At 44.4% G+C, this 23,333-nt stretch overlaps 1 protein-coding gene across 1 annotated transcript; it reads left to right on the plus strand.

Moving 5' to 3' along the window:
* The first annotated feature begins 356 nt into the window (after positions 1-356).
* Positions 357-22,051, plus strand: RANGAP1 (Ran GTPase activating protein 1). The gene is made up of 17 exons (XM_075499932.1): positions 357-503; positions 1,260-1,297; positions 2,916-3,053; positions 4,527-4,654; positions 5,592-5,651; positions 6,320-6,499; positions 7,804-7,938; positions 9,134-9,292; positions 9,482-9,595; positions 11,141-11,240; positions 11,982-12,066; positions 12,479-12,635; positions 13,132-13,245; positions 13,593-13,695; positions 14,449-14,537; positions 16,436-16,557; positions 21,158-22,051. The coding sequence occupies exons 3-17, from the start codon at positions 2,942-2,944 to the stop codon at positions 21,225-21,227; spliced, it is 1,728 nt and encodes a 575-aa protein (XP_075356047.1). The 5' UTR covers positions 357-503; positions 1,260-1,297; positions 2,916-2,941; the 3' UTR covers positions 21,228-22,051.
* The last annotated feature ends 1,282 nt before the right edge of the window (positions 22,052-23,333 follow it).

Raw genomic sequence — 23,333 nt, forward strand, 5'->3', positions numbered from 1 at the left:
GGAGAGGCAGGAGCGGAGGTGACCGAGGGCAGCGACAGAGGCCGGTGTCCCACGGCCTCACTCGCACCACGGTTTGCGGGTGGGAGAGGGCCCGGCCCAGGCCTACGCCGCTTCCCCGCAGGGCGGCTCCGCGCGAGGCATGCCGGGTACTCCCCCCACAGGACTACACGTCCCGGCGTGCCCCGCGGCCGGCGGCGCGGCGCGGGCCCCGTAGCCCCGCCCACGCGCGGCGAGGCTGGCCGGCTGCGGCACGCCGGCCGTCAGAGCGGGGCGGAGGGGGGCAGTCCCTGTGACGTCACGCCGCGCAGCCAATCCCGGAGGGGAGAGCAAAACTGCCGGCTTTCAAATCCTCCGCCTCCCCCGCCCGCCCCTCCCCCATCGTCCCCGGCGGCGGCAGCGGCGGCAGTGGCGGCAGCGTGAGGGCTTGGGCCGGCGCCACTCGATCGCCTCCCCCGGCAGCCAGCGGCCCACGGCGGCGGCGCCGGATCCCTCGCGGCGCGGAGGTGAGGGGAGGGGAGGGGAGGCGGCAGCCGCCGCCGCCGTTGGTGGCCGGGGAAGGGGGGTGTGCGTGAGGTGAGGCGATCCTGCGGACTAACACTTCCCCGCGCCCCCCCCCCCCCCCCCCCCCCCCCCGCCGCCGCGGCTCCTCGCGCGGGGGGGAGCGGGAAGGGAACGCCTCGCGGCGCTCCCACGCGGAGGCGAGGGTACCCCCTCATGGATGCAGGTCACGCGTGCCCGGCCACGGGGGCCGCCCGCGCGTGGGGCGGGAAGGGGGGCATCGGCGCCGTCTCCCGCGGTGGCGGGGCCCGTTATGTGGGGCCGGGGGAGGGGGGGGGGGTTACGGGGGCCGCCGCGAAGAGCAGGTGGCGGCGTGGCCGGCGCTCGGCAGCTTCCGCGGGGGAAGAGAAGAGCCCTCAGCCGCCGTGGGGGGAAAGCCGCGCTGGGAGGCTGTCAGGGGCTGTCTGGAGGGTAACCTTGGGCTGTCACCTAGCGCTCCCGGGTGCTGGGCCCTCCGTTGCCGGGAGAGCAGGGCAGGCTCCTCCTCAGGCTGGCACAGCAGGTAGCCGGTGCGTTGTCTGTTGGTGTGGACGAAGTGTTGTAATTAAAACATTCGGCTGAACTAACTTTTCTGACCATTGGGAAGCATACAGCCTCATACCGTCTTTAAGTAACGAGGAAACCTCTCTTCAGGCATTTCCACAGCTTGGTTTTATTTGCCAAACTTACTAACCTTTCAATTTAATTTTGTTTTTTTAAAGCTTTCCCTGCTGAAGAACTAGCAGTGAAGAGACCTCTGGTAGGTTGACAATTGGATGTGGCTGACATCTTTGCAATAAAACGTGCTTCAGGATGTGATGATGAAGTCGTATGTTGAAATTAGGAAGTGGCCTGTGTGTAAGGTGAAGAAAGTAAAAGGGGATTTAAGGGAAAGAGAAGCAAAGGGAGTGAGTACACCTGTGGAGTATAGAAGAGCATCATAGTAGAACAGAACTCTTTTTTTTTTTTTAAAAAAAACAGTAGGGTGATGAGCTATTTAAAAGTAAAGTTAATAATTGAACCAGGTGAACAGACTGACTTCTTTGGATCCTAACTTTTGTTCCTGTCTAGTAAAGCCTTCACAGGTTGGAGGATGTCCTCTCTTTCTTCCTTCTCGGTGTTGGATTGGCAGAGGTTGGGAATGTCCTTCAGTCTGGTGTCTGTGTGGCCTGGTGGGGTGGAGTAAGTTATGTGAGCATCTTTCTACTGGCAGCACCTACTTGAGAGGACAGGACAGTCATCCTAGAAAAGTGATGTTGACCAACCTTGGGGATGTTTTTTTCCCCTTGTGTCCAAAAGCAATACTAAAGCTAATGAAAGCTGAAGAGAAGCTGTACTCTGGGGAAGCTGAAGGCAAATACTTCACAGCTAGGTATCGGGAAGAAAGGATGTATATACAACTTCTGTTTAGGGGGTGTTTTAAAACCAGTGCTGTTGAGCTCGAAGAGCTGCAAGAGCGCGGGGCCATTTCTAAGTCAGACAAGAATGGAAGGGAACCAGTTTTCTGTTGTAGGAATGAACCTTCATCCCTTCTGACACCAGAAGTCTGTTTTATAAGTATGTTGCTTCTAAGCACTAGTTGTGTGTAGCCTTTTATCCCAGCGGAGGTGCTGGGATAAGAAACATGCTCTGTTTATCCTGCTGAATGAATGGAGCCCAGTTACTTTACGCAGTGATTGATATCCGTTAAATAATGGTATGCAGATGCTACTAGGCATGGCTAGCTTCAAACTTGTGCCTCAAGGCAAAATGTTTGCTAATTCATCATCAGTGTAAGATCATCCTGTTTAATGTGTGTGATAAATCTGTGTGGGACATCTGAAAGGAAAGAGAACCCACAAACCTGAGAGGGAGTTTTGTATGCAACACACATGATGTTTTCAGCAGCTCGGTGGTTCTAGAACTGTGCTGACAAGGGCACTACTGGGAATATCATTGAAAAGGAAAAACAGTTGTGTTCATTCTACCTTGCTTTGGAGAACAGGGGAAATGTGCAGTGTGTATGATTAAAGGATGGGGTTTGGGGAGAGAGGAATGTTACATTTTAATTGTGAAAGTGTTATGCAAAGAATAATGTCTTAATATGGCCTTAATCCATAGTTTTAGCTACTGGCTATTTATGAAGTGTAACAACTCTATCAAAACCCAAGTCTCATCAGTATTGGAAGAATCAACACCATCTGACGGATTGGCTTTGGAATATTGATCTAGCCTAGCTGCCATAAGTGAGCTATGGGGAAAACACTAATGATCCTGAAAATTCAATTCGATATCCCAGCAATGAAAAACACATTACTGTTCGAATAAATATGATTATTCATACAGATTATGTATTGTAGTTTGCTTTTTTTATGTTGACAATTTCTTTTAATTGGCAGCTCTTAATATTTGGAAAGGCAGAAAAATGGCATCAGAAGACATCACTAAGCTTGCGGAGTCACTTGCGAAAACCAAAGTGGGTGGTGGACAGTTGAGCTTCAAAGGCCAGAGCCTTAAACTCAATACAGCTGAAGATGGTAAGAGAAAATACCCTTGTGTTTGGGAAGTGTGTCCCTGAAATTCTAAAGTCTTGTGGTAAACTTCCTGCTAATCCTGCATGGCCAAGTTGTCATGTTAGCTGTGATGGAAGGGTCTTTCAGCTACAGCTGCTTCTGACAGACACATTTCCTTCCCTTCTTGTATCCTGCTTTGACCTGCTACAGTGGCAGTGCTACAGCTGACAGAATTGGGGTTTGGCTCTCAGGTGTGTGATTCTTGTTTTCTTGCTGTTCTCTCCAAGTGCTTTTGACAGTCACTGTGCGTTAGAAGTTAGTGCTCCTTTTTAAAAGGAGTAAGCAAGTGCATGACAGCACTTGGAACAAGTAGATGCTTCAAAGACCTGCACAGAGGAATGGGCTGATACGTTAGTTCACTGCAATAGTCCAGTTTCTTCCTAAATTCTGACAAATTTGTTAGACTCTTGCTATTTTTTTTTTTTCCCGGAATATCTCTCTTGCTGGTGTATGTGTGTTTCCCAATTAAAAATGTCTTGCAGTGGTGGCTAATGGAGTAAATATCTGGAGAATATGTATATATTCTTAGATCAACATTTCTGCCACATGAAGAAACAGCATGTTCTTCAGAGAGATTATTTGTTATAGTGTGTACCTTTTTTACTGATTCCAAAGGTGATGCTTTTTTATATGCTGTTTTAGTATCATTGAATCATAGAATAGTTTTGGTTGGAAGGGACCTTTACAGGCCATCTAGTCCAACCCCCCTTGCAATAAGCAGGGACATCTTCAACTAGAACAGGTTGCTCAGAGCCTGATCCAACCTGACCTTGAATGTTTCCAGGGATGGGGTATCTATAGCCTCTCTGGCAACCTGTTCCAGTGTTTCACCACCTTCATTGTAAAGAATTTCAATGTAGTGCAAAGCTACTGAACTATGGGGAAAGGCTTTGGAGCTTGGGAATGATAACAAATGCCCAGTGACAGGAGAGAGTCTGCAGCCTGCTCCTGTGTCTTGCACAGGATTACTCTAGAGTTAAATTGTTCCACCCTGACATATTTGCTAAACAGGCATCTACTTTTGTCAGTCAGTGGGAACCTCTTCCTGTTGATGTGGCACCAATTTCCATCAACTTTTAGCTTAGTCCTTGCATCTTTGTAGGCACATGCACTCTAGCTCCTAAACCATGTGCTGAATGGCAGAGGAATCTTACTTAGGAGTAAGTAAGGAAACTTACTTTTGCAAATAGGAGGATGGCTATCAGAGAATAGAACTAGAAATAAATTATGAAAAGGCAGGGTGGTGAATGGAGAATGTTCTCTTTAGTGACCTGACATTTTAGCTCTGTTTCCATTGCTGTTTCAGGATTCTTTCAGATAATATTGGTCAGCTGTTTTCGCTAAGGGTAGAGTTGAGCAAGTATTGCTGCATCAGAGTGTTACTGTGGCACCTAAGATGATAGTTAAAAGGCCAACGAGACTGTCTGCTTTTTGCAGCTGAAGAAGTGATCAAGCAAATTGAGGAATTTGATGGCCTGGAAGCATTGCGCCTAGAAGGCAACACAGTGGGTGTGGAGGCAGCAAAGGTCATTGCCAAAGCCTTGGAGAAGAAATCGGAGCTTAAGGTGAGATCCTCAAGTGGGTGGTGGTGAAAGGGAAGAAGTAACGTAGAAATACTGAAGGCCTATCTACGTTCTTCCTCCAGTAGACTGTCTTGAGTTAGCCCCAAAGCTTGCTTGATGGTTCTTCCAGTAGGAAGAACAACCATATGGAAATATGGCAGAACCTGGGGACTTTGGGATAGTGGGAATGCTTTCTGCATTCCTAACTGTTCCTGTCCAGAAGACTTCCAATCTTAAAGCTGGGAAGCTGTGCAAGGAAGAGCCTCTCTGCAGAGGAAGCATCTATAAACAAAGAACTGTGGCAACAGAACTTAAGTTCTAATGGAAAAGCTGGGTCATATCTTCTGGAGAATGATCAGATCTTCTGAAGAATGAGTCTTCAGAGAATGCCTGAATAGGGAAGAAATAATGGAGGAAATGCACCAGGAGGTTTTTCCGTGTCCAAGCTATGTTTTCCTACTAGTGTTCTAGCCTAATGGTAGGAGGATGCTGTGCTGCTAGAGGCACTGTCCTTTGCAGGAGAGGATTATGAAATATTGATTCATGTTAATCACCCAAGTGTGGCTTTTCAAGCAAGTCCAGATTGTTGAGCTCCATACCTTAGTAAAATCTGCATTCCTAATGTATCCTTCGGTTTCCTGCTGCTTTTTTCTGCGGTAATTTTCTCAGCCGAAAAGAATTCCAGCTTGAATGCAAGCAAGAATTCTTGTATAGTGTTATTTATAATGTGCATTTCAGTGGCTTTATGTCCTTGCAAGTGAAGTAATTGTAACCTTAGTTCTCGTAGCTCTTTAGTACAATCAAATGACAAGCCCAAGGGAAGGCAGACAGTATTAAGCTGTCCCCAGTGATGTAATGCAGCTTGTATGTGTAAACCTCTGTACAACTGTGTTGTCCTAAATATTTTTAATGGTTTCTATCTGTATGTTTCTTATTTTAGAGGTGTCATTGGAGTGACATGTTCACAGGGAGACTAAGGTCTGAGATCCCTCCTGCCTTGGTAAGTAAAAACTAGATCTGAGGCTTCTGACTAATATAACTTCTTTTCTCACCTGTCATGCTTTTTGTGGGAGTATGTTTTTTAGCACAGAGCTGATCTTTCTCTATGCTGTTAACACTAAGTGTCTCAGAATAGGTGAGTGGTTCTTTTTTGCTCCTTCTGTATGAGGTGGAGAAGAGCTGATAAAAGGCCAAATGCAAGTCCATGCTAGTGAAGAAGCTTGTCACTGGGGAAAACATTCTCATGATCCGATAGATAGAATGGGAACTAAGCTTTCTAAATAAAAGCATATGGCCATGTCTTCCAAGAGCATTACAGAGCTCCCCGCCTCCTTGAGTTCTGTGAAGCAAGAACATGACAAACTCAACAGAATGAAAACAATATTTCTTTTAGCAGTGTAGAGGAGGAAACTCACTTTGAAAAATGTGTATTTGACCTAAAGGGATGGGATAACTTCTTGGTAACTGCCTTATGGTTATCTTTAGCTTAATTTGCACAACTTCTTCTCTGGCTTTAGCTGTAAAGTTTTATTTCCCCATGCAGCTTTGCCGAATGTCTTCAAAGTGGAAATTTTTTGCAGCATCACTGTCATACCTAGCCACTGCAGTGATGCTGTCACTAAAAGTCAATCCACTCCCTCCCACCCACGGCCATCTGTTTCCTTACAGATCTCTTTGGGGGATGCACTCATCACTGCTGGAGCCCAGCTGGTGGAGCTGGACCTGAGTGACAATGCCTTTGGACCAGACGGTGTGCGTGGCTTTGAGGCACTGCTGAAGAGCCCCGCATGCTACACCCTACAAGAACTCAAGCTCAATAACTGTGGCATGGGCATTGGTGGTGGCAAGGTAAGGGTTGTCTCCTTTTTGGGAATGAGGTCAGAGCCAGGACTTGGCTTCAGACTGCCCTACACAGAATCACAGAATGATTGAGGTTGGAAGGGATCTTTGGTGATTGTCTAGTTCCACTCCCCTGCTCAAGGCAAGTAGACCAGGTTGCTCAGGGCTGTGTCTAGTCAGGTTTTGAATATCTCAAAGGAAGGAGACTTCATAAGTTTTCTGGATAGTCTGTCCCAGTTTTTAATAACCCTCACAGTAAAAAAGGTGGTTTTGTATTGAAATGGAATTTTCTCTGCATCAGTTTGTGTGCATTTGTGTCTGGCTCTGCCTTCTTTACACCACCTTCTCCCCCCATCCTGTTATTCTGGCTGTTCTTACACATGGATAAGATCTCCCCCAGAGCCTTCTCTTCTCCAGCCTTAACCCCAGCTCTCAGCACTCTCCCAGTATGTAAAATTCTCCAGTTCCTTATCATCCTTGGAACCCTTTGCTGGACTCACCCCAGTATGTCCATGTAGGAGCCTGGAACTGGACACAGTACTCAGATTCATTTCACAGGGCTGAGTAGAGGAGAAGGATCACTTCCCTTGACCTGCTGACAATGCTGTTCCCAAGGCAGCCCAGTAGACTTGCTTTGCTGCAAGCGCATATTGCTAGCTCATAGTCAATTTCTCACTCACTAGGACCCCCTGGGTTCTTTTCTGCCAAGCTATTTTGCCCCCAGTTGACCCCCAGCTTATGCTGGTACATGGGGTTATTTCTCCCCATTTGCAGGACTTTGCATTTCCCTTTAAAACTAATGAGATTCTTGTTGGCCCACTTCTCCAGTCTCAAGATTCCTTCCCTCTACATGTTTTCATGGATAAATTTCTGAAGTATGAAAAGCTCATCTGTTTTTCCAGGATAGGAAAACAGTTCTATCCTAAACATTAGATTCCATGTCAAGGGAGATAGCAGCCTTGGATTTGAGAGAACAGTATTACCAAGCCTAAGCACTGAAGGGTTGCCTGTTGGATGAAGCAGAAAACTGGGACTAACTGTCATTATCGCTAAGACCCTACATGTTTGCCTGTTTAAGAATGAAATGTTCTTAATGGGGTCAATGTGTTCTAGTGTTGCGAAGTTACACTTCTTGCCTAAGACTGTAGTATGCAAGTGGTGTAGTTACAGACAGTTTTATTGTATACCGTACTGTACGAGCAGGTACATTTCAGTGGTGACTGAAGTATTTCTTGAGCTGGATATACAAAACACATTTGGATTCCTTCAGAATGAGACGCTGAGGTAGCATAAACTGCTTGTTTTACGTTTAGATATTGGCAGCCGCTCTGAAAGAGTGTCACAGGAAATCAAGTGCCCAGGGCAAGCCTCTTGCTTTGAAAATATTTGTGGCTGGCAGAAACCGTCTGGAGAATGATGGTGCCACTGCCCTGGCTGAAGCCTTTGGGGTAAGTACCAAGCCAGAGCTTCTTGGCAGCAAATTGGAGCAAGGTGTGCTTAAGTGCTAATGTTAAAGATAATGTACACAGAGCTTGCCTCAGCTTGAAGGCAGTGGCTGGTTGTTGGTTCACTAAAGTCACGATGTTGTTTGCTGCTGAAATTGGAGTCTTCAACAAGTGCAATTAGAATTGATGACTGAATGTTTCTGTGACCTAAGTTTCCAAACACATAACTAGTGGCTGTGTAAAGTAGTTACTTGAGAAAGAAATAGGCATCTGCTGAGTAATTTAATAGTAGTCCTATTCCTTCTCCTCACTCTGTGCTAATGGAGGTTATCTGGCACTGGGGTAGGTGTACCAGCTGACCTCTTGAGTGCTTCTTTGCCTAGTTCAATCATCTGGCAAAAGCAACCTAGTGTTTTCACTAGGATCATCCTGTGAGGACTCTAAATGCTGCCTAGCTTTCTCTAGCTGTCACTGGCTAACTTGTACTTCCATTGGAGGAAGAGAATTCATTGTGGATGGGGCCACCTAATTCCCTTTTCTTTCCTCCATTGCTGCTAGAAGTGACTTCTGAATTATAATGCATATTGTCAGATATATTAACAATGATATTGTCGGTTGTTCTTTTTGTAAAGAGCTGTCTGGATGTGATTTTGACTAATCAGTGATCATGGCAAAAATAAGACTTCTTACATACTTGAGAGGCGCATAACAAAGTGATTCATGAGGAATTCAGGCTGAATGGCACTACCAAAATGGGATTCATTATTGTGTTTTGTGACATGCTGTTTAGTCTGTAAACAGTGTTCATACCAATTTTCTTACAGGTTTGCTTCTGCAGTCAGGGCAAAATGTAGATCTGAATTAGAAAAATACCGTATCCAGTGATGTTGCTTGGTCTGTTTCAATGCTGTTGAACCACAGGTGAAGAACTCTTGTTTTAAGGTAGAGCAGGCACACTAGGAGGATGCTACTTGTGACTCTTAGACTCAGGGCTTTGTGTAATCTGACACTTGCCATGAGCCTGCAGTTTCACTTAGATTTGTGACATAATTGCTGGTAAATAATTCTATGTAGAAGAACTAATGGAGTTTTGAGTTGGAGGAAAACAATTTTAACCACATCCTAAAGAGTGGAGCGCTATACTCTTGAGTTGAAGTATGTCTCCTAACAGCTTTTTTTCATCTGCATCCTTTCCTAGATCATTGGGACTCTAGAAGAAGTCCATATGCCACAGAATGGAATTAACCATCCTGGCATCACGGCACTAGCCCAGGCCTTTGCTATCAACCCACTGCTTAAGGTTATAAACTTGAATGACAACACCTTCACAGAGAAAGGAGCTGTGGCCATGGCAGAGGTGAGTTGTTCTAAGCAGTTGCTTTGGGTTTGTCTTTTGTTTCCCAGTCTCCTCAAATATAGTTAGCATTAGCACCTCTGGGTTGGTGGAGCTGTGTGCCATGCTGCAGTGGGAAAGATGACCTTCCAGGAGTGATAGGATATTAATTTACTTGCATGTCTGTACTTTCAAATTTGTGCTGTCTTGCAGACTCTGAAGGCGCTCCGGCAGATTGAAGTGATCAACTTTGGGGACTGCCTGGTGCGTTCGAAGGGTGCTGTTGCTATTGCTGATGCTGTTAAAGAAGGGCTTCATAAATTAAAGGTATTGTCTTCTTGCTGTTCAGCTTTAAATCTCTTTTGAAAATGCCTAATTTCCCATTTTCTGTTTTTTCTGTCCATTCTCCTACCACTAGTGATTATTTTAAAGTGGGATTCACTTCAGTGTGGGCTCTGCACTCACAATGCGAAAGCAATAAGCTGTATTGTAGATCAGTGGCATCGCCACATCCAGCTAAGGCTATGCTATATGGAGGTGTACCAGTGATCTGTTTAGACTCCGCTTGATGTTTTTGAAGCTGTTGGTTCAACTCAGCAAGTGCTATTCAAGAAATCTGATAATGGAAGTATCTGCTTTTAGAACCTCTCAGAGGGTCGTGAGCGGGGACTGAGATGTTCGTCTTCATGAATGAGCTTGTAATCTCTTCAGCATTTCAGAGTTCATACAGTTAATGCTTTTTCTTTGTTAGGGCGTGTATCAAAAGTCCAAATATTTTAATTTTTTTTGCAACCACAGCCTCCTACATCAATATTTGCACAGGATGTGCATTTTACAACATTCTAGACAGGCCTAAGTCCAGTCAGTAACATAAGTAAACTAAGATCTCTAGAAACACCTGCCATGGGTCACAACTGCCCTGGGACAGATGCTGAACACATAATTCCTAATCTTGCAAGCTTACAGTCAGAGACAAAAATTCAGCTGAGTGCTAATATTTATTTACGTATATGAACCTGGTACAGAAAGAAGTAGGTGCTTTGTGGTGTGAGATCTGTTGCTCAGGCTTCTGCTGGTTCTGGTGGAACTTATGTCTGAATCTCCCAGGAAAACTTAAGTAAGGATCTAATGGGGGCATTGAGATGAACCGCCAGAATTTAAATCCTTTTTTCTAGAGCTGAAGTGGTTAAGGGAGGGTAGCATGAAGCAATTGTAGCTGATTCATTCTGTTCAAGGACTGCTTCCCTTTTGCTGTTAATATTAAATCTCTTCTCAGGAAAGGGTTGATTGAGCACAACGTGGAATGGTGGGGGATGGTGCCTGGCTGTTGAATAACTTCACTCTTACTAGTCTGTCCACACTGTTTCTCTGCTGGCTGTCTTTATCAGAAGTAGTACCACTCATAGTTTGTCTTTTGAAGGCCTTAACTTGCAATGTAAGTGTTCAAAAGCAAATGTGCCAACCATTTAGTATAGTAGCTACCCTTCTTCAGTAAGACTTACTGGTGTGTGAATTCTGGAATGCTCTTGTGACCCTTGAATAAGTGAAGATCTCCAGTCAGCTGATTGCTAAGGACTGAAATGTCTGCTACCTTTTAGGTGAGCAGTCAGAATGGTCTGGTCTCTATAGCTATTCTAGTAAAGTGGTTACTTTTAGTAGTGCTGCTTTTAACAATAGTATGTTTCAAAATACCCCTTTTAGGTATATGAAGTAGGAGTATGTGTCAGGTTTTATTTCCAATTAAAAATACTTTTTTTTGCTCAGAGCCTCTTCAAATGAGATTCTTTCCAGAACACTTGTGAACACATGAAGCTTATGGAGATGACAGATGTTAATAGGAATTCTGCAAACAAATATTCTTCTACTTCTTAGGAACTGAATTTGTCCTTCTGTGAGATCAAACGAGATGCTGCTCTGACTGTTGCTGAAGCTATTGAAGATAAGGCAGAGTTGGAGAAGTTGGATCTCAATGGTATGTAAGTTTGCTAGATCAAAGTATTCTAGTCTGATCGCAACTAGAAGCCACTAGGAAGAATGTTGACAGTATCACATATTCTAGTCTTGCAGTTGTCAGCATTTAAAAATGGTACTCTGAGAGCAGTTGAACCTGAATGACCTCGGGGCAGGAAGCACTTATATCCTGAAAGTTTTCTTAAGCCATGAACTCACTTAGTTGTTAAAGTTAAGCAGTTTCGGTATATCTCATAAGGTGGAAAGATTAAACTGATACCTATACCTGTTTTTTCAGTAAAAGTTTTTTTAATTGTTCGTTGTGATCTCAGATATTTCATACTTGCAAACAAAAACCTCTGTGTACATCTCTGCAGAAGAGTGGGAGAACTTTGACCAGTGTTGGCTTTTGCTGTTCATACCTTGAGTCACTGCATTTCACTGGTACTGTGCCATGTGTCCTTGTTCTAGAATCGCTGAGAACAAGAGCTGTTTATAGAACTAGCAGGAAGTCTCTCAAAGACACTCTGAAAAATTAGGGGGTTTGTTTGTCTCCAGCCGTTGTGTAACGCTGCTGAAATTTGTTTAACAACTGTTTGATTCTGATAACTGAAGGCTGCATTGCTGCCTCTAAGGTGTTGTGTAGAAATGACTGATAACTGTTCAATTTGAGAAATAAGAGATAGACAAGAATCTATAGCAAAATCCTTAAGAACAAACGTGTGCATCTGTTAAGTCTACTCCCTTTCCCCTATCAACCTAGGTAACTGTCTAGGAGAAGAGGGATGTGAGCAACTCCAGGAGATCCTTGAAGGCTTCAATATGGCAGCTGTGCTGGGATCTTTGAGGTAGGCAGGGTACCAGAGTTTAAATCAGAAATTTTCCAACCATTTTCATCAACACTTTCATTCACCTATCTGTTTTAAATAAGACCTGTAACATTGCAGATGGATGCTGGTTTCAGTATGCAGTGTGGAGCACCATTAGGGGATTCCAGAAGCAGGATAAGCCTTGTGTCTTGTTTTCATCGATGGATTTATCTCAATCTTAGTTATGGATTGCATTCCTCGCTCTTTGCTTGCCATTGTCAATGGGATGACTGAAGCCTGAGTGTCCTCTTAATCTGTTGTAGATGGAGATGCACTTCTTGCAGTAAGACTTGAGGGGAGGCTGCTTTTTTGTTCTTGAAAAAATGTTTTGAGTTCCAGTGTACAGGAATTGCAAGTGTGTAATTAATGTAACATGTAACTCAAACCTTAGTGATGATGAAGGGGAGGAAGAGGATGATGAAGAGGAGGAGGAGGAGGATGAAGAGGAAGAGGAGGAGGAAGAGGAGGAGGAAGAACAGCAACAGTTGAAGGAGAGAGGACAGGGAGAACAGGAGTCACTGACTCCTAAGAAGATAATTGATTCACAGGTAAGCTTACTTCCAGATGCATTCCTGTTTCCTCAGCTGGAGGGGAGTAAAGGAGGAAATGAGATCTGGAGTGAGTCCGAACTTGGAGTGCTGGCAGGCGTTCACATTCCTGCGTGGGCTGGCGCTGTAGTAACAGTCAGGGAGATAACATGCAGGAAATAAAGAAAATGGATGACTTGGAAACATGTTTTGTTAAAGTGTGCATGTGTACACATGCATGAAGGGAAAGGCTGAGTAATGGTTCTGACAAACACAGGTAGAAAAAGTCTTCCCATGTCCAGAAAATGATGGGAACCTTGTTTGTGCAATGCCATGCAGTCATGCTACCATATTCTGGATATTCCAACTCTGGGCTCATTCTAGCCTCAAATAGTTTTCAAATAGAACAAATCCTGACCTGATGTACCTGTGTCCTGACCTGTCCCATGTGTCTTTGCTGCTGAACCAATTTATTTAGTTCCAAGAGTAAACTTGAGATGGATTCTGCCTGTTTCAGGATTCAACTCCAGTGCCATCTCCTCCTGTGGATGTTGCCACGTTCCTTGCTTTCCCATCACCAGAGAAATTGCTGCGACTAGGACCAAAGTGCTCTGTACTGATAGCTCAGCAGGTAGGTGAGCTGGTGGTTTTCTGTACTTGATTCTCAGAATCATTTAATTCCCAGAGGTGATAACTTTCTCTCTTGAGACCTAGATTTGCATCTTCTCTCCAGTGATTCCGAGGAACCTTATGGAAGCAGATGATGCAGTTAATGCATATACTGCCATCAGAGCTTCTACATAGAGTAACTTTGTTTCACAGTGTTGCTTATGCCTTGTGGTATGGCCAAGGCAAAACTGATGTCAGTCAGCTGAAGGCTGTAATTCTTATCACAGCCCTAGCAAAGACCCATCTTCTGTAGCTGGTGAGCAGTGAACTGAATGGCCCCTGATGTGTGTTTTTTCTCTTGTCTTTCAGACAGATACATCTGATGTAGAGAAAGTAGTTACAACTCTCCTAAGGATATCCTCGGTTTTCAAAGATGAAGCCCCAGTGAAAACAGCAGTGCATGAAACAACAGGTGACTGGGCCTTTCTTCACTTCATGGTGTGACCTGCTTCAGTGTCAAGGACACCAGTGCAATGCAGAGGAAGGCCCTTGTGGGCCAGGCCATTGGACTGTTTTGTCCCTGGCAGCAGGGAACTCCAGGTGACAAAGTACCAAGCTGTGCCGTGCTGTTATGTGGAATGAAAGCAGAGATTCATTCTGAACTTAGCGTATCTTGTGCTTCCACAATATTGGTCCTGAGGGAGCCCAGAAAACAGTTGAACAAGTTTTCTCATTGGGTTCTCATTCCTTTTGGTTTCAAATGAAAGGTGAATTCTTGCTGACCTTAAAAAATTTTAAGGCTCTAACTCTTGCTGTTCTACTTCATCTGATCATATTTATTTGCATGTATGCACATAGCATGCATGTCCAAATGCAGTGAGCAGAGCATTTTGTGATGCATAGGACTGAGGTCAAACTACATCTGAAGCTTGGCAGTGTGCAAATTTTGGGTTTTTTTGCATTTTTTGTTGTTGGGTGTGGGGTTTTTTCTTTTCCTTTGTATCAGGCCTTATACCTAAGGACTGGGTTTTATCTGTCTCAGTGTTTCAGAGGACATAAAGGTATGCAGGGACATACCTAGTCTCTGCAGAGACAACTGGAAACCTCCCAAAACTCCTTTAACAGCTGATATTCCCTGACGTCCTTTATGATCAATCTTGATCTTAAAATCTGTAACAGCATCCCTTTCTGTATTGTTTAATATGATGCATTTATTTCTTTTTAGATGCCTTGATGAGAAAAGCCTTCACTTCTGCCACATTTAATTCGGATGCATTCATCACAAGCCTCTTGATCCACATGGGACTACTTAAGGTGAGGAAGCAGGAAAGAGTTAAGTCATGGTCTGTTTAGGCTGTTGAAGACCAGACTGGCTGGGTTTTGGGTAATTATGTTGCTATGGAAGCAGCTGGGTGCCTGTGCATGCCTGATGCCCAGAGACAATGGAAGTCTGCAGGTCCAGCAGAAATTGCAAATTGCAAGGTTGCATTAGGATGAAGGAGGTGTCAGCTCTTTGTACCTCTTCTGCTTAATGTGCTCTGCATTCTCAGTCATCCCCTAAAGGTAGGGAGGGTCAGGTAAGGAAATAGTGCTGCTGCTGGATTATGGTGTCTAGGAAAAGCCATGTCCAGGAGTCTAATCTACAATATTATTAGTTAATGTGGTCCTTTAGGGCATCCCTTAGTAGCACGGCTCAAAAACTGCTACTCATCCAACTACTATCCAACTACTCATGTTAGATCAGTAGCATTCAACTTCATGCTTTGTAGTATCATTGCCAAATACTAGTGTTAAATATGTAGTTACAGGGAATAAACCTTCTTGTGAGAAAAGATGGAGGGTCAGTAGGAAACCTGTGAATCCCATTAGAATACCTGTAGCTTTTCTTTCAGTGAGGTGACTAGGGAGAGGTTCTGTCTGCAAACTTAAGAAGCACCTTTGCCTACTTGTGCTACAAGGGTTAATGTTTCTCACTGCCATAAGACCTAGAAGCTGAGAATGGAAACTTGGACCAAGACAATTCTAAACCACAGAATAGCCATAATCTATGTTATAGCAGCCTGCTCTTAATTAGGTTTATGGATTTCCTTCTGGTAATATCGAGCTTGTACAGACAGCTGTCGACATGCTTGGATATGTCTTAACTTTCTAAAAATCAGTTTAGCCTTTCCCTGTGTTCATTGAACATTGGACTAATGCTGAGCTTCCCCCTTCTCAGGTCAACAGAACCTGAGATGGCTTTTTCTTCTGCAGAATGCTTGTTTCAGGGACTACCACCTACCTCTTACCCATATAGAAAATAGCGAATATGCATGAAGCATAAAGCACAGACTTGTGCTTCAGAAGAACTCTTTCAGGCCAGGAAGTGGCATTGATAATAAAGCCCTTGAGGATCAGCCAGCTGATTGTCATCTGTGATATAGAGGACTAGTGATGAATTAGGCATATGTGGAGAAGGAGCAGCTTCCATCATTTTCTGTCCCACCTAGCTGGAAGCACGTGAGCAACAGATATTCTTAGCACCATGAACTCCAAGGTCATACACATAGGAACACAGGTCTAGATCCTGTCTACCGAATGAAGGGCTTTAGCTGAAATGGCAGTGGAAAAATAAATGAAAACAATGTAAGAGTTGGGACATGTAGGTTAGCATCATGTTAGGAGCAAGAATAACTTATGCATCATGTAAGCAGGGGGATGACTATTAGCTTTATCTTGTACATAATTGTGAGACTGGTTCTGGGAATACTGCATCGAGTTCTGGAGGAAGCCTGCCGAAGAACTGGAGATGGTATGAAAGTGAGCTACAGAATAATACAAGAAAAAATTATGTAATTAAGGCAACTGAATTCTTTATGAATTGAAGTCTGGTTGAATTCCTTAGGGAGAACACTTTGACACAGGGCCTCTGAGAAGATTTGGCTGTTTCACTTGCAAGTTCATTACTTCCCTTTCCCCATTACTACTGCTGTCAATTGATAAGTACTGGAATGTTGTTGATGCTGCTTTATTTCAGATGCTGGTGCTGGGAGGCTATGGAATTGGCTACCTTTGTCTTGAGGAACTACACTTATGTAGTGACCAGCTTTCTCTCCTACAGTGTATGGGAGCACTTCATTCAATAGAGAATTCATTGCCTCTGTGAACTACAATGGATTACATAAAATAGTGATTGTCTTAAGCCTGACTTCATCTTCTTGTCCTTTTCTCAGAGTGAAGAGAAGATCAAAGCTGTCCCAAGCCTCTATGGTATTCTTATGACCTTGAACTATATGGTCCAGCAGGATTATTTCCCTAAATCCCTGGCCCCAGTTCTCTCCGCTTTTGTCACAAAGTGAGTATAGTACTTGCCTTGCAGTCTTCTCCACAGGAGCTAGTGAAACTGTTTGAGGGTTAATAGCTACATGCAAGCTGTTCTGTTAAAGCCCACTAAGTATCTGTTCTGAAATTAAGGATTAATAGTTTAATGGGCCTCTCCTTTTCTCTTGCTTACTCCACTATGCAAGGTTTAGAGTAAAAAAATCTTGATCCTAAAGAAGAAATAGTGGAAAGCTGGCTTTGCAGCTGACTGGCTCTGAAGCAGAGACTGCTAATGCCAGTCACAGAAGAGGTGTTTTGAGCTTAAGGAAACCTGCTGGGTTTCTAGCCCCTGTTTGAGTGAACTATGAGTACACTGGATCTAACTGCACCCTCCAAATAATCCTTCTGAGTATGAGGGTCAGCAGAGCTCTACCTGAATTGTCATACTGTGTAACACTGAACACTAGCAGATCAAAACACAAAGACTGAATTTGTTTCTAAATGAAACTTCTTACTGTGACAGCAACAAGGCTAGTGATTTTTCTGAGAACTAAATTGGGAGCATAAGCGTTGAAGAAGTTGCTTCTACTGCCTGCCTCTATTTAATGTTGTTACTTCCAGTATAGGTATAGAATCAACCCCTGCCCCACCAGCTTTAGTTTCTTTAATGTCTTAAAAGCATAGTAAATGCAATAGCTGTGGAAGCCGTATCTCTTCTGAATTAAATCAGTGTGAACTTCAGCATTGATAAGACTTGGAAAAAACACACCAAATAGACCTCCCCTCAAGAGAGGAAGGATTAAATACTACTCTTCAGCAGTGAAGAGGAGAAACAGTCCAAAATTGTCACTTCAGGCAAAACCAGCAGAGGTCTGAAATCCATTTGGAGCTTGGTGGCTGTTTGGCTCAGAATGAACCACGTGCCACGTAGGGTGACAGCAGCTTTTTAACAGGTTCCAAAATGAGGCTTTAGCCTTCCTGGTTTTCACGGTATGGGTAATATGCAGATGTTTACGATCTCTTGCTGATGAAAGGCAGAGGCATCAAATACCATGTGGTCAGTACGAAACATGGGTGATAGGGATGCAGTCAAATGTTGGTAGTCAGTCTTTTCTTAGTTCTACTGGGATTGGAAGCAGGTCAGTTGTGATAGGGGAGAAGAATTTTTCCTAGCGTTGGTGTGGCTGAAGCTGTCAAAGCTGATGTGTAGCAGTAGTATGTGTCCAGCAACCAGCCATGCTAAGGTCAGTTTTGGAAAATAAAATTATGTAACTAGCTTGTTTACACATGTGCAAATGCTAACCTAGAGGCCCTTCTGGTGGAACAGTTTGTCTGCTGTCTCCTCTGTTTGGCTTGATCAGGCTAAGAATTAGGCAGTTACAAGCCAATGAATGCTTTACCAACTGAACAAATACACCTCCAGCCCAATCATTATAGGTTTAAGCAAGAAGTATCAGGACTTGCCATGTGAAGTTGTCCGGACAGATCCACTGGATTTCTGCTGTTTCCTACACTGCTGCCTGTGCCTGTGATCTTGCTTGTTGATCAAGTAGATACGTATAGTGTAAGGATCCAATACCAGCCCTAAAATAAAAGGGTGAAGAAAATGATGGCTTACTTCATCAGGCACTAGTTATGCAGAGACCTAGCTTGATCAAAACAAGTACCACTCAGTGTCTATCAGCCCCAGGCCTCCAGAGGATTTAAATCACTTGAAGCTGGGAATACAGAAAAGGTGACTTTGGTTCAGTGCATTTGACCCTTCTAATTGGTTTTATGTCAGGTTCCAGTGCCTAGAGTAGCCTCATAACTCAACTTGACATGTCTTCTAAACAAATTTGCTCACAAAAGACACTTGTCCCCCTCTGCCTGTATGTGTGTATGTAGGCCTCTCCCAGGCTCCAGGCCTGCAAAATACCAATAAATGTTTTTTCATCTGTAGATGATGCTGTACATGATGAAACAAGAGGAAAATTCTAGTCTTAATGAATCCGCCAACAAAAATTCTATTGAATCCATAGCCAGCATTTCACTACAATTACAAGAGGGCAAAGTCTCTTTCTGGAAGTGTGAGATTGTTCAGAGGTCCTGTATAAGTTGCATGAGAGCCAAGAGCCTCCCACAGTAGAAGGCAGATCTGTCTGTCTGGCTGCCTTTGGTATGTAAGGGTGCTTATGGCAAGCCTGCAGAGTGTCCCTGGTGCTGTGAAATTCCTGGAGCTGAAGCTTTCTCTGATTTGCAAACCCCTCTGTTGCAAGGTGTGATATTACATAGGGAAACTCATGTCCTGTGCAGCATAATGAAGTCAACGCTATATACAAGCGATATACCTTTGTGTTTTATAAATATATGTATTTCTTAAAATGCTTTCCCTAAGGGAACAAGGAGAACAACTATTAAATCCTTTACAGTTGCCTGGAGAGAATAAGAGCAGTTCAAGAACCACAAAGTCCAGTTAAAACAGCTTCTCAATTAACCTTGCCTTGCCTTGGAATTCAGTCAGAACAAAATCATGCCCTAACCTTAAATCAAACCTCTAACTGGTTAACCTAGTAATCTGCAGAACTCATTTGGGCTCTGTTTCTGCAACAAATCTACTTTTTTCTCTGTCAGACCCATGAGTCCTTCATTTGCAGCAAACTGGTATGAGTTTTTGTGATATTTTCTAGGTTTTTCCTTTAGGATTGCGGTTAGCTCCTTTGGGCTTCTAGAGCTGTAAAGTTCTTGTAGCTGCCTAGGCTAAAGCTCTGCTGCTTTTTGCTGCAAGGGGCTTACTTCTGGAGTAGTCATTCTCCTCCTTTCTTTTGTGGCAATTTGTGATGATGTAGGTAGTGTTCTCCGTTCAAAAATAATAATAAAATTATGGATATGGACTGTAAGCAGCATCCATCTTACTCTGCTGCTGTCAGTCTTTATTTTCTTTTTTTGGACACAAGAGGGTGCTGTGAATCCACATGTGCTTTTCCATAATTCTTTCGGTGGAAACACTGAAAGTATGTGGATGTCTGCCTGCCGGCTTGTGACTTACTGGAGGTGGTGGTGGTGGTTTGGGTTTTTTTGTTTTGTTTTTTGGAAGGGTTGGGTTTTTTGTTTGGTTGGGGGGTGTGTGTGTGGGTGTTTTGTTTTTCCTGCTCTTTGCTGCAGGATTGGATCATATCACTGGCCTCTTTAAACAGTCTGTAGCACAGAGTGGCAGGCAGTTTAGCTCCACAGCAAGTAAGGAGGTTCTTAGTGTTAGAGGAGGTTTGGTGTTAGGAGTGGAGGCTGTGAGGGAGGTTGGCTGTGATCAACATCAGCAGTTCAGGTTCTCTATTTCCAAAAATGAGGAAGCTGCCTAGGCAAAATCAGCCTGCTCATTGCAAACAGGGCTGGGTCTTCCGAAGATGACGACTGAAATACCTCACCCAGCCACTTTGAAGATAAACTGCAAGTTGTAATTGTGTCCTGTCTGTTCAGTGTGGGGCATTGAATGGCTCTTGGGAGGATAAAAGGGGTTAACTCTTCTCCAGGATGTGGTTCTGTTAAACCGTAGCATACATGGAGTCCTATACCAAACAGCCTCTGCAGCCATTACCTGTGTACTATAAATCCAGAGATTAATTTTTTGCTCCTACCTAGATACTCCCATCTTTATTTCACCTCCCCCTTCTTTCCCAAAATGAGTAGACCGCACTGCTATTAAGAGTATTTTGCTGTGTTGGAGTAGGAGAAAGGTAAAATTAATGATTTCCATTCTCAGAACAGTGGAAAATGTTGGATTAAAATTCTTTGGAGGAAGTTCCCTAATGGGTGGATACAGACTGTTGGAAGTTTCAGTGATGCTTAGAGAACAGCTAGCCTGTGGAAACAGAAATATACATTACTGGGCGGTGATGGGAAGGTTAGGGAGATTTAGCCCCACGTTAACCCTGATGTGACTATAGTCCCATCATCTAGTTTCAAGCAGCAGGTTATTCTGCATGAGGTAGACCTCACTATTGCAATCTCTGTGCCAGGCGCTTTCAGCCGATGGTTTGCACGTTCTGGGCGCTATTTGTAAGGCCCCCAAAAGGTGGCCCAGCAAAGCCAGTCAGGTGCTACTTGACCTCGGGGGCGGGGAGGGCCTTTTTAAAAGACTTAAGCCCTGAAACCAAAGTCACCATTGGGTCAAAGATAACAGATGACTGGGTGAGAAAAGAATTGAGTACAAGCAGGCTTGTCTTCTGTGTTTTGGGGCCCTAAACGGTGGATCTATATGGAAAATTCCATTGCTGGGAGTGAAAGGGGCTTCCACCCCCACCCACTTCCTGCTACTGAAACTGAGACGCTGGGCTGCAGAGATGAACAATCTGCTGCTGGTTTTTGTACCTGTGGAAATAAATGTTCTGGTTCTTGGCCGTTGTCTTCCTGACTCAGACTCAGCAACAGGAGAGAGAATTTTCAACAGCAAGCTCTGGGTGGGAAGCAGTGATCTGTGCAGAGGTCAGGGAATGGTCTCAGAAGAGATGACCAAGGGGAAAAGATGTAGACTTTTGGGCATGCAAGTCTTAGTGCGTTTGAAATAGTGTTTATTTTTCCATTCAAAATCAGATACAAAACAGTTCTTAAATTTGCTATTTTAAATATCTCTCTCTCTCTCTCCTCTCTTTCCACAGACCAAACCGTGCTCTTGACTCCTGTTCATTTGCTCGTCATATGCTCTTACAAACCCTCCACCAGCTGTAAGAGACAAGAGATGTGCTGCTGTGCCCTTCCCTCCTCATAGGACTGTCGTCAGCAGAGAACTCAGAGCTGCGTGATGGGAGAGGATCCCAGAGCCCATACAGACATGCTGTCCTGTCTTTTTTTCTTTTTTTCTCCCCCCCCCTCCCCCCCCGTAGGAGGTCTGTCCTTCCTTCTGCTTTCATAAACTTGGACAAATCCTGCTGAATTTTTTTTCTACTCCTCATGAAGTGACTCCCTGGTCTGCAGGGCAGGTGTTTATGCTAGAATAAGTCAGTGCTGCTCTGAGCTCTGCATGAATTAAAAAGAAGAGTCCTCCACTTTGGTCACATTGGCAAGGGTGTGCTAAGACTAACATGGGCCTCAGAAGCACTCTCATCAGGATCAACCCAGCTGTGCATTTTATTTTATTTTATTGGACTGTGACTCCTACCTGATAGCATTCAGCACTGTGCAGGAGGGAGGCTATGCTGCTGCTGCTGCCACCCCTGCTTCTCCAGGCCAGGGGAGTGCTTGACCCCCTTCTGCTGCTGCCGGGTCAGAGGGGCAAGGTGTGCTCCCCTTTGTTTCTTCTTTCAAGTCCATTTGTCGAAGGCAGTGTATGGCTGATTTGTATTTTAATATACTGCTGCTGTGGCTTGGAATATTCGTGTAGTGTGGCTGACCCTGGTGGCCATTGCTTAAGGGAGCAAGCATATTTTTATTGTAAATTTTTTTGCCATAGCCTGTGTTGTTCCCTCTTCCTGCCCTTACCCTGTCCCTTTCCCTTCTCTTCCTAATTAAATAGGCTTGGTTTGGAAATGAATACAATCCATTAAATCCCTGGGGCATATGTGTTCTCTTTCTGCTCCCATTGACAAAACACTGTCACTGTGTGCACTGTTCACATGTTTGAAAGCTGAGCACGTGTAAGATAACAAAGAATTAGGGCTGTGGTGATCATTTGCAGGTAGGGCTGTGCTTTTTTTCTTGCGCTGAAAGAGTAGCAGCAGATATCCCTAAATCTCTGTATGGAGGATTGTCCATGTGCTTACATGTTTGTGGCACCTACCTGTACCACTCCTGAGCACACAAGCTTACAGACTGGTCCTGCTCCCTCTTCTTTCAAGCCTCTGAGAATCAACACATCTCTTTCTCTTTAGGTAGCAAAGAGTTGTTCCTTCCCGCTCTGTTTTCAGTGGGAGGAGACTATTCATCTGACCTTACAATTGATGTGCAGTATAAATAGGGCCAGTGCCAGGAAGAAGTCAAGGAAATTGAGTTAGCTGTCCCTTTGTTGTGAGAGGCAACGTGTACCACAGCTGTCAGGGTGCATGTGCTTTGCTTAAATGCAGGAAAAGCTGGTGGTAACTCACAGGGTGTGCAGGCAGCATGGACAGAAAAAAAGGCTGGGGGCACTGGATTGAAATAAAGTGCAGGGTATGTGCAAGACCTACTTGCATGCACTCTCTACTTAAATTCCCCCAGGTTGTGGGCCTGTTCAAGCCAACCACTGGTGAAACTGGGGTGGCTGTGGGAAGTTTTGTGTGGCTATGATCCAGCAGGGTTGGGAAAGCAGTGTTTGTCGTTGCTCTGGCAGGGGAGGTACTGGCCTTTGTGTAAGAGCAGTGTCCCCTCATTAAAAAAAGGCTGCCCTAAGGCTAAGAGCAAAATGTGTTTTCTCCCAGTTTCTGTGACTGAAGCTGGAACTCCTCTGTGTCCAAATTGGTAAAAATCAACTGAAGTGAAGGTACCTGCACCTACAGAAGGAGCTTCAAGCACTGCAGGCTGAGCCCTGCCTCCTTCACCTCATCCCATCCTGTTCCTTCAGCTGTTAGTTGAAAAGCAAGTCTGTTAAGTTTTGCCATGAGCTTGAGGGCAAAATTGAGACATAAAAGAATCTGTATTTTCTGTAAGTCTTGAACTAGCATAGCTTTCCTTGGAGCTCTCTGGCCTCTTGCTGCTCTTCAGGTCCCTCTTCCCTGGAGGAGGGTCATGGAGAAAAGGAAGATGGTGGAGAACGGAGAGGCAGAGACCAAGCCAAGGGGTTAACCTCTACAGGAGGACATCTGCAATGGGTCCCGTGGAGCATGTCGTGTGTGCAAGGCTGTCTGACAGAGCCCGCGAAGG

Source organism: Mycteria americana, chromosome 1 (assembly GCF_035582795.1).
Source record: "Mycteria americana isolate JAX WOST 10 ecotype Jacksonville Zoo and Gardens chromosome 1, USCA_MyAme_1.0, whole genome shotgun sequence".
NCBI classification, from domain to species: domain Eukaryota; kingdom Metazoa; phylum Chordata; class Aves; order Ciconiiformes; family Ciconiidae; genus Mycteria; species Mycteria americana.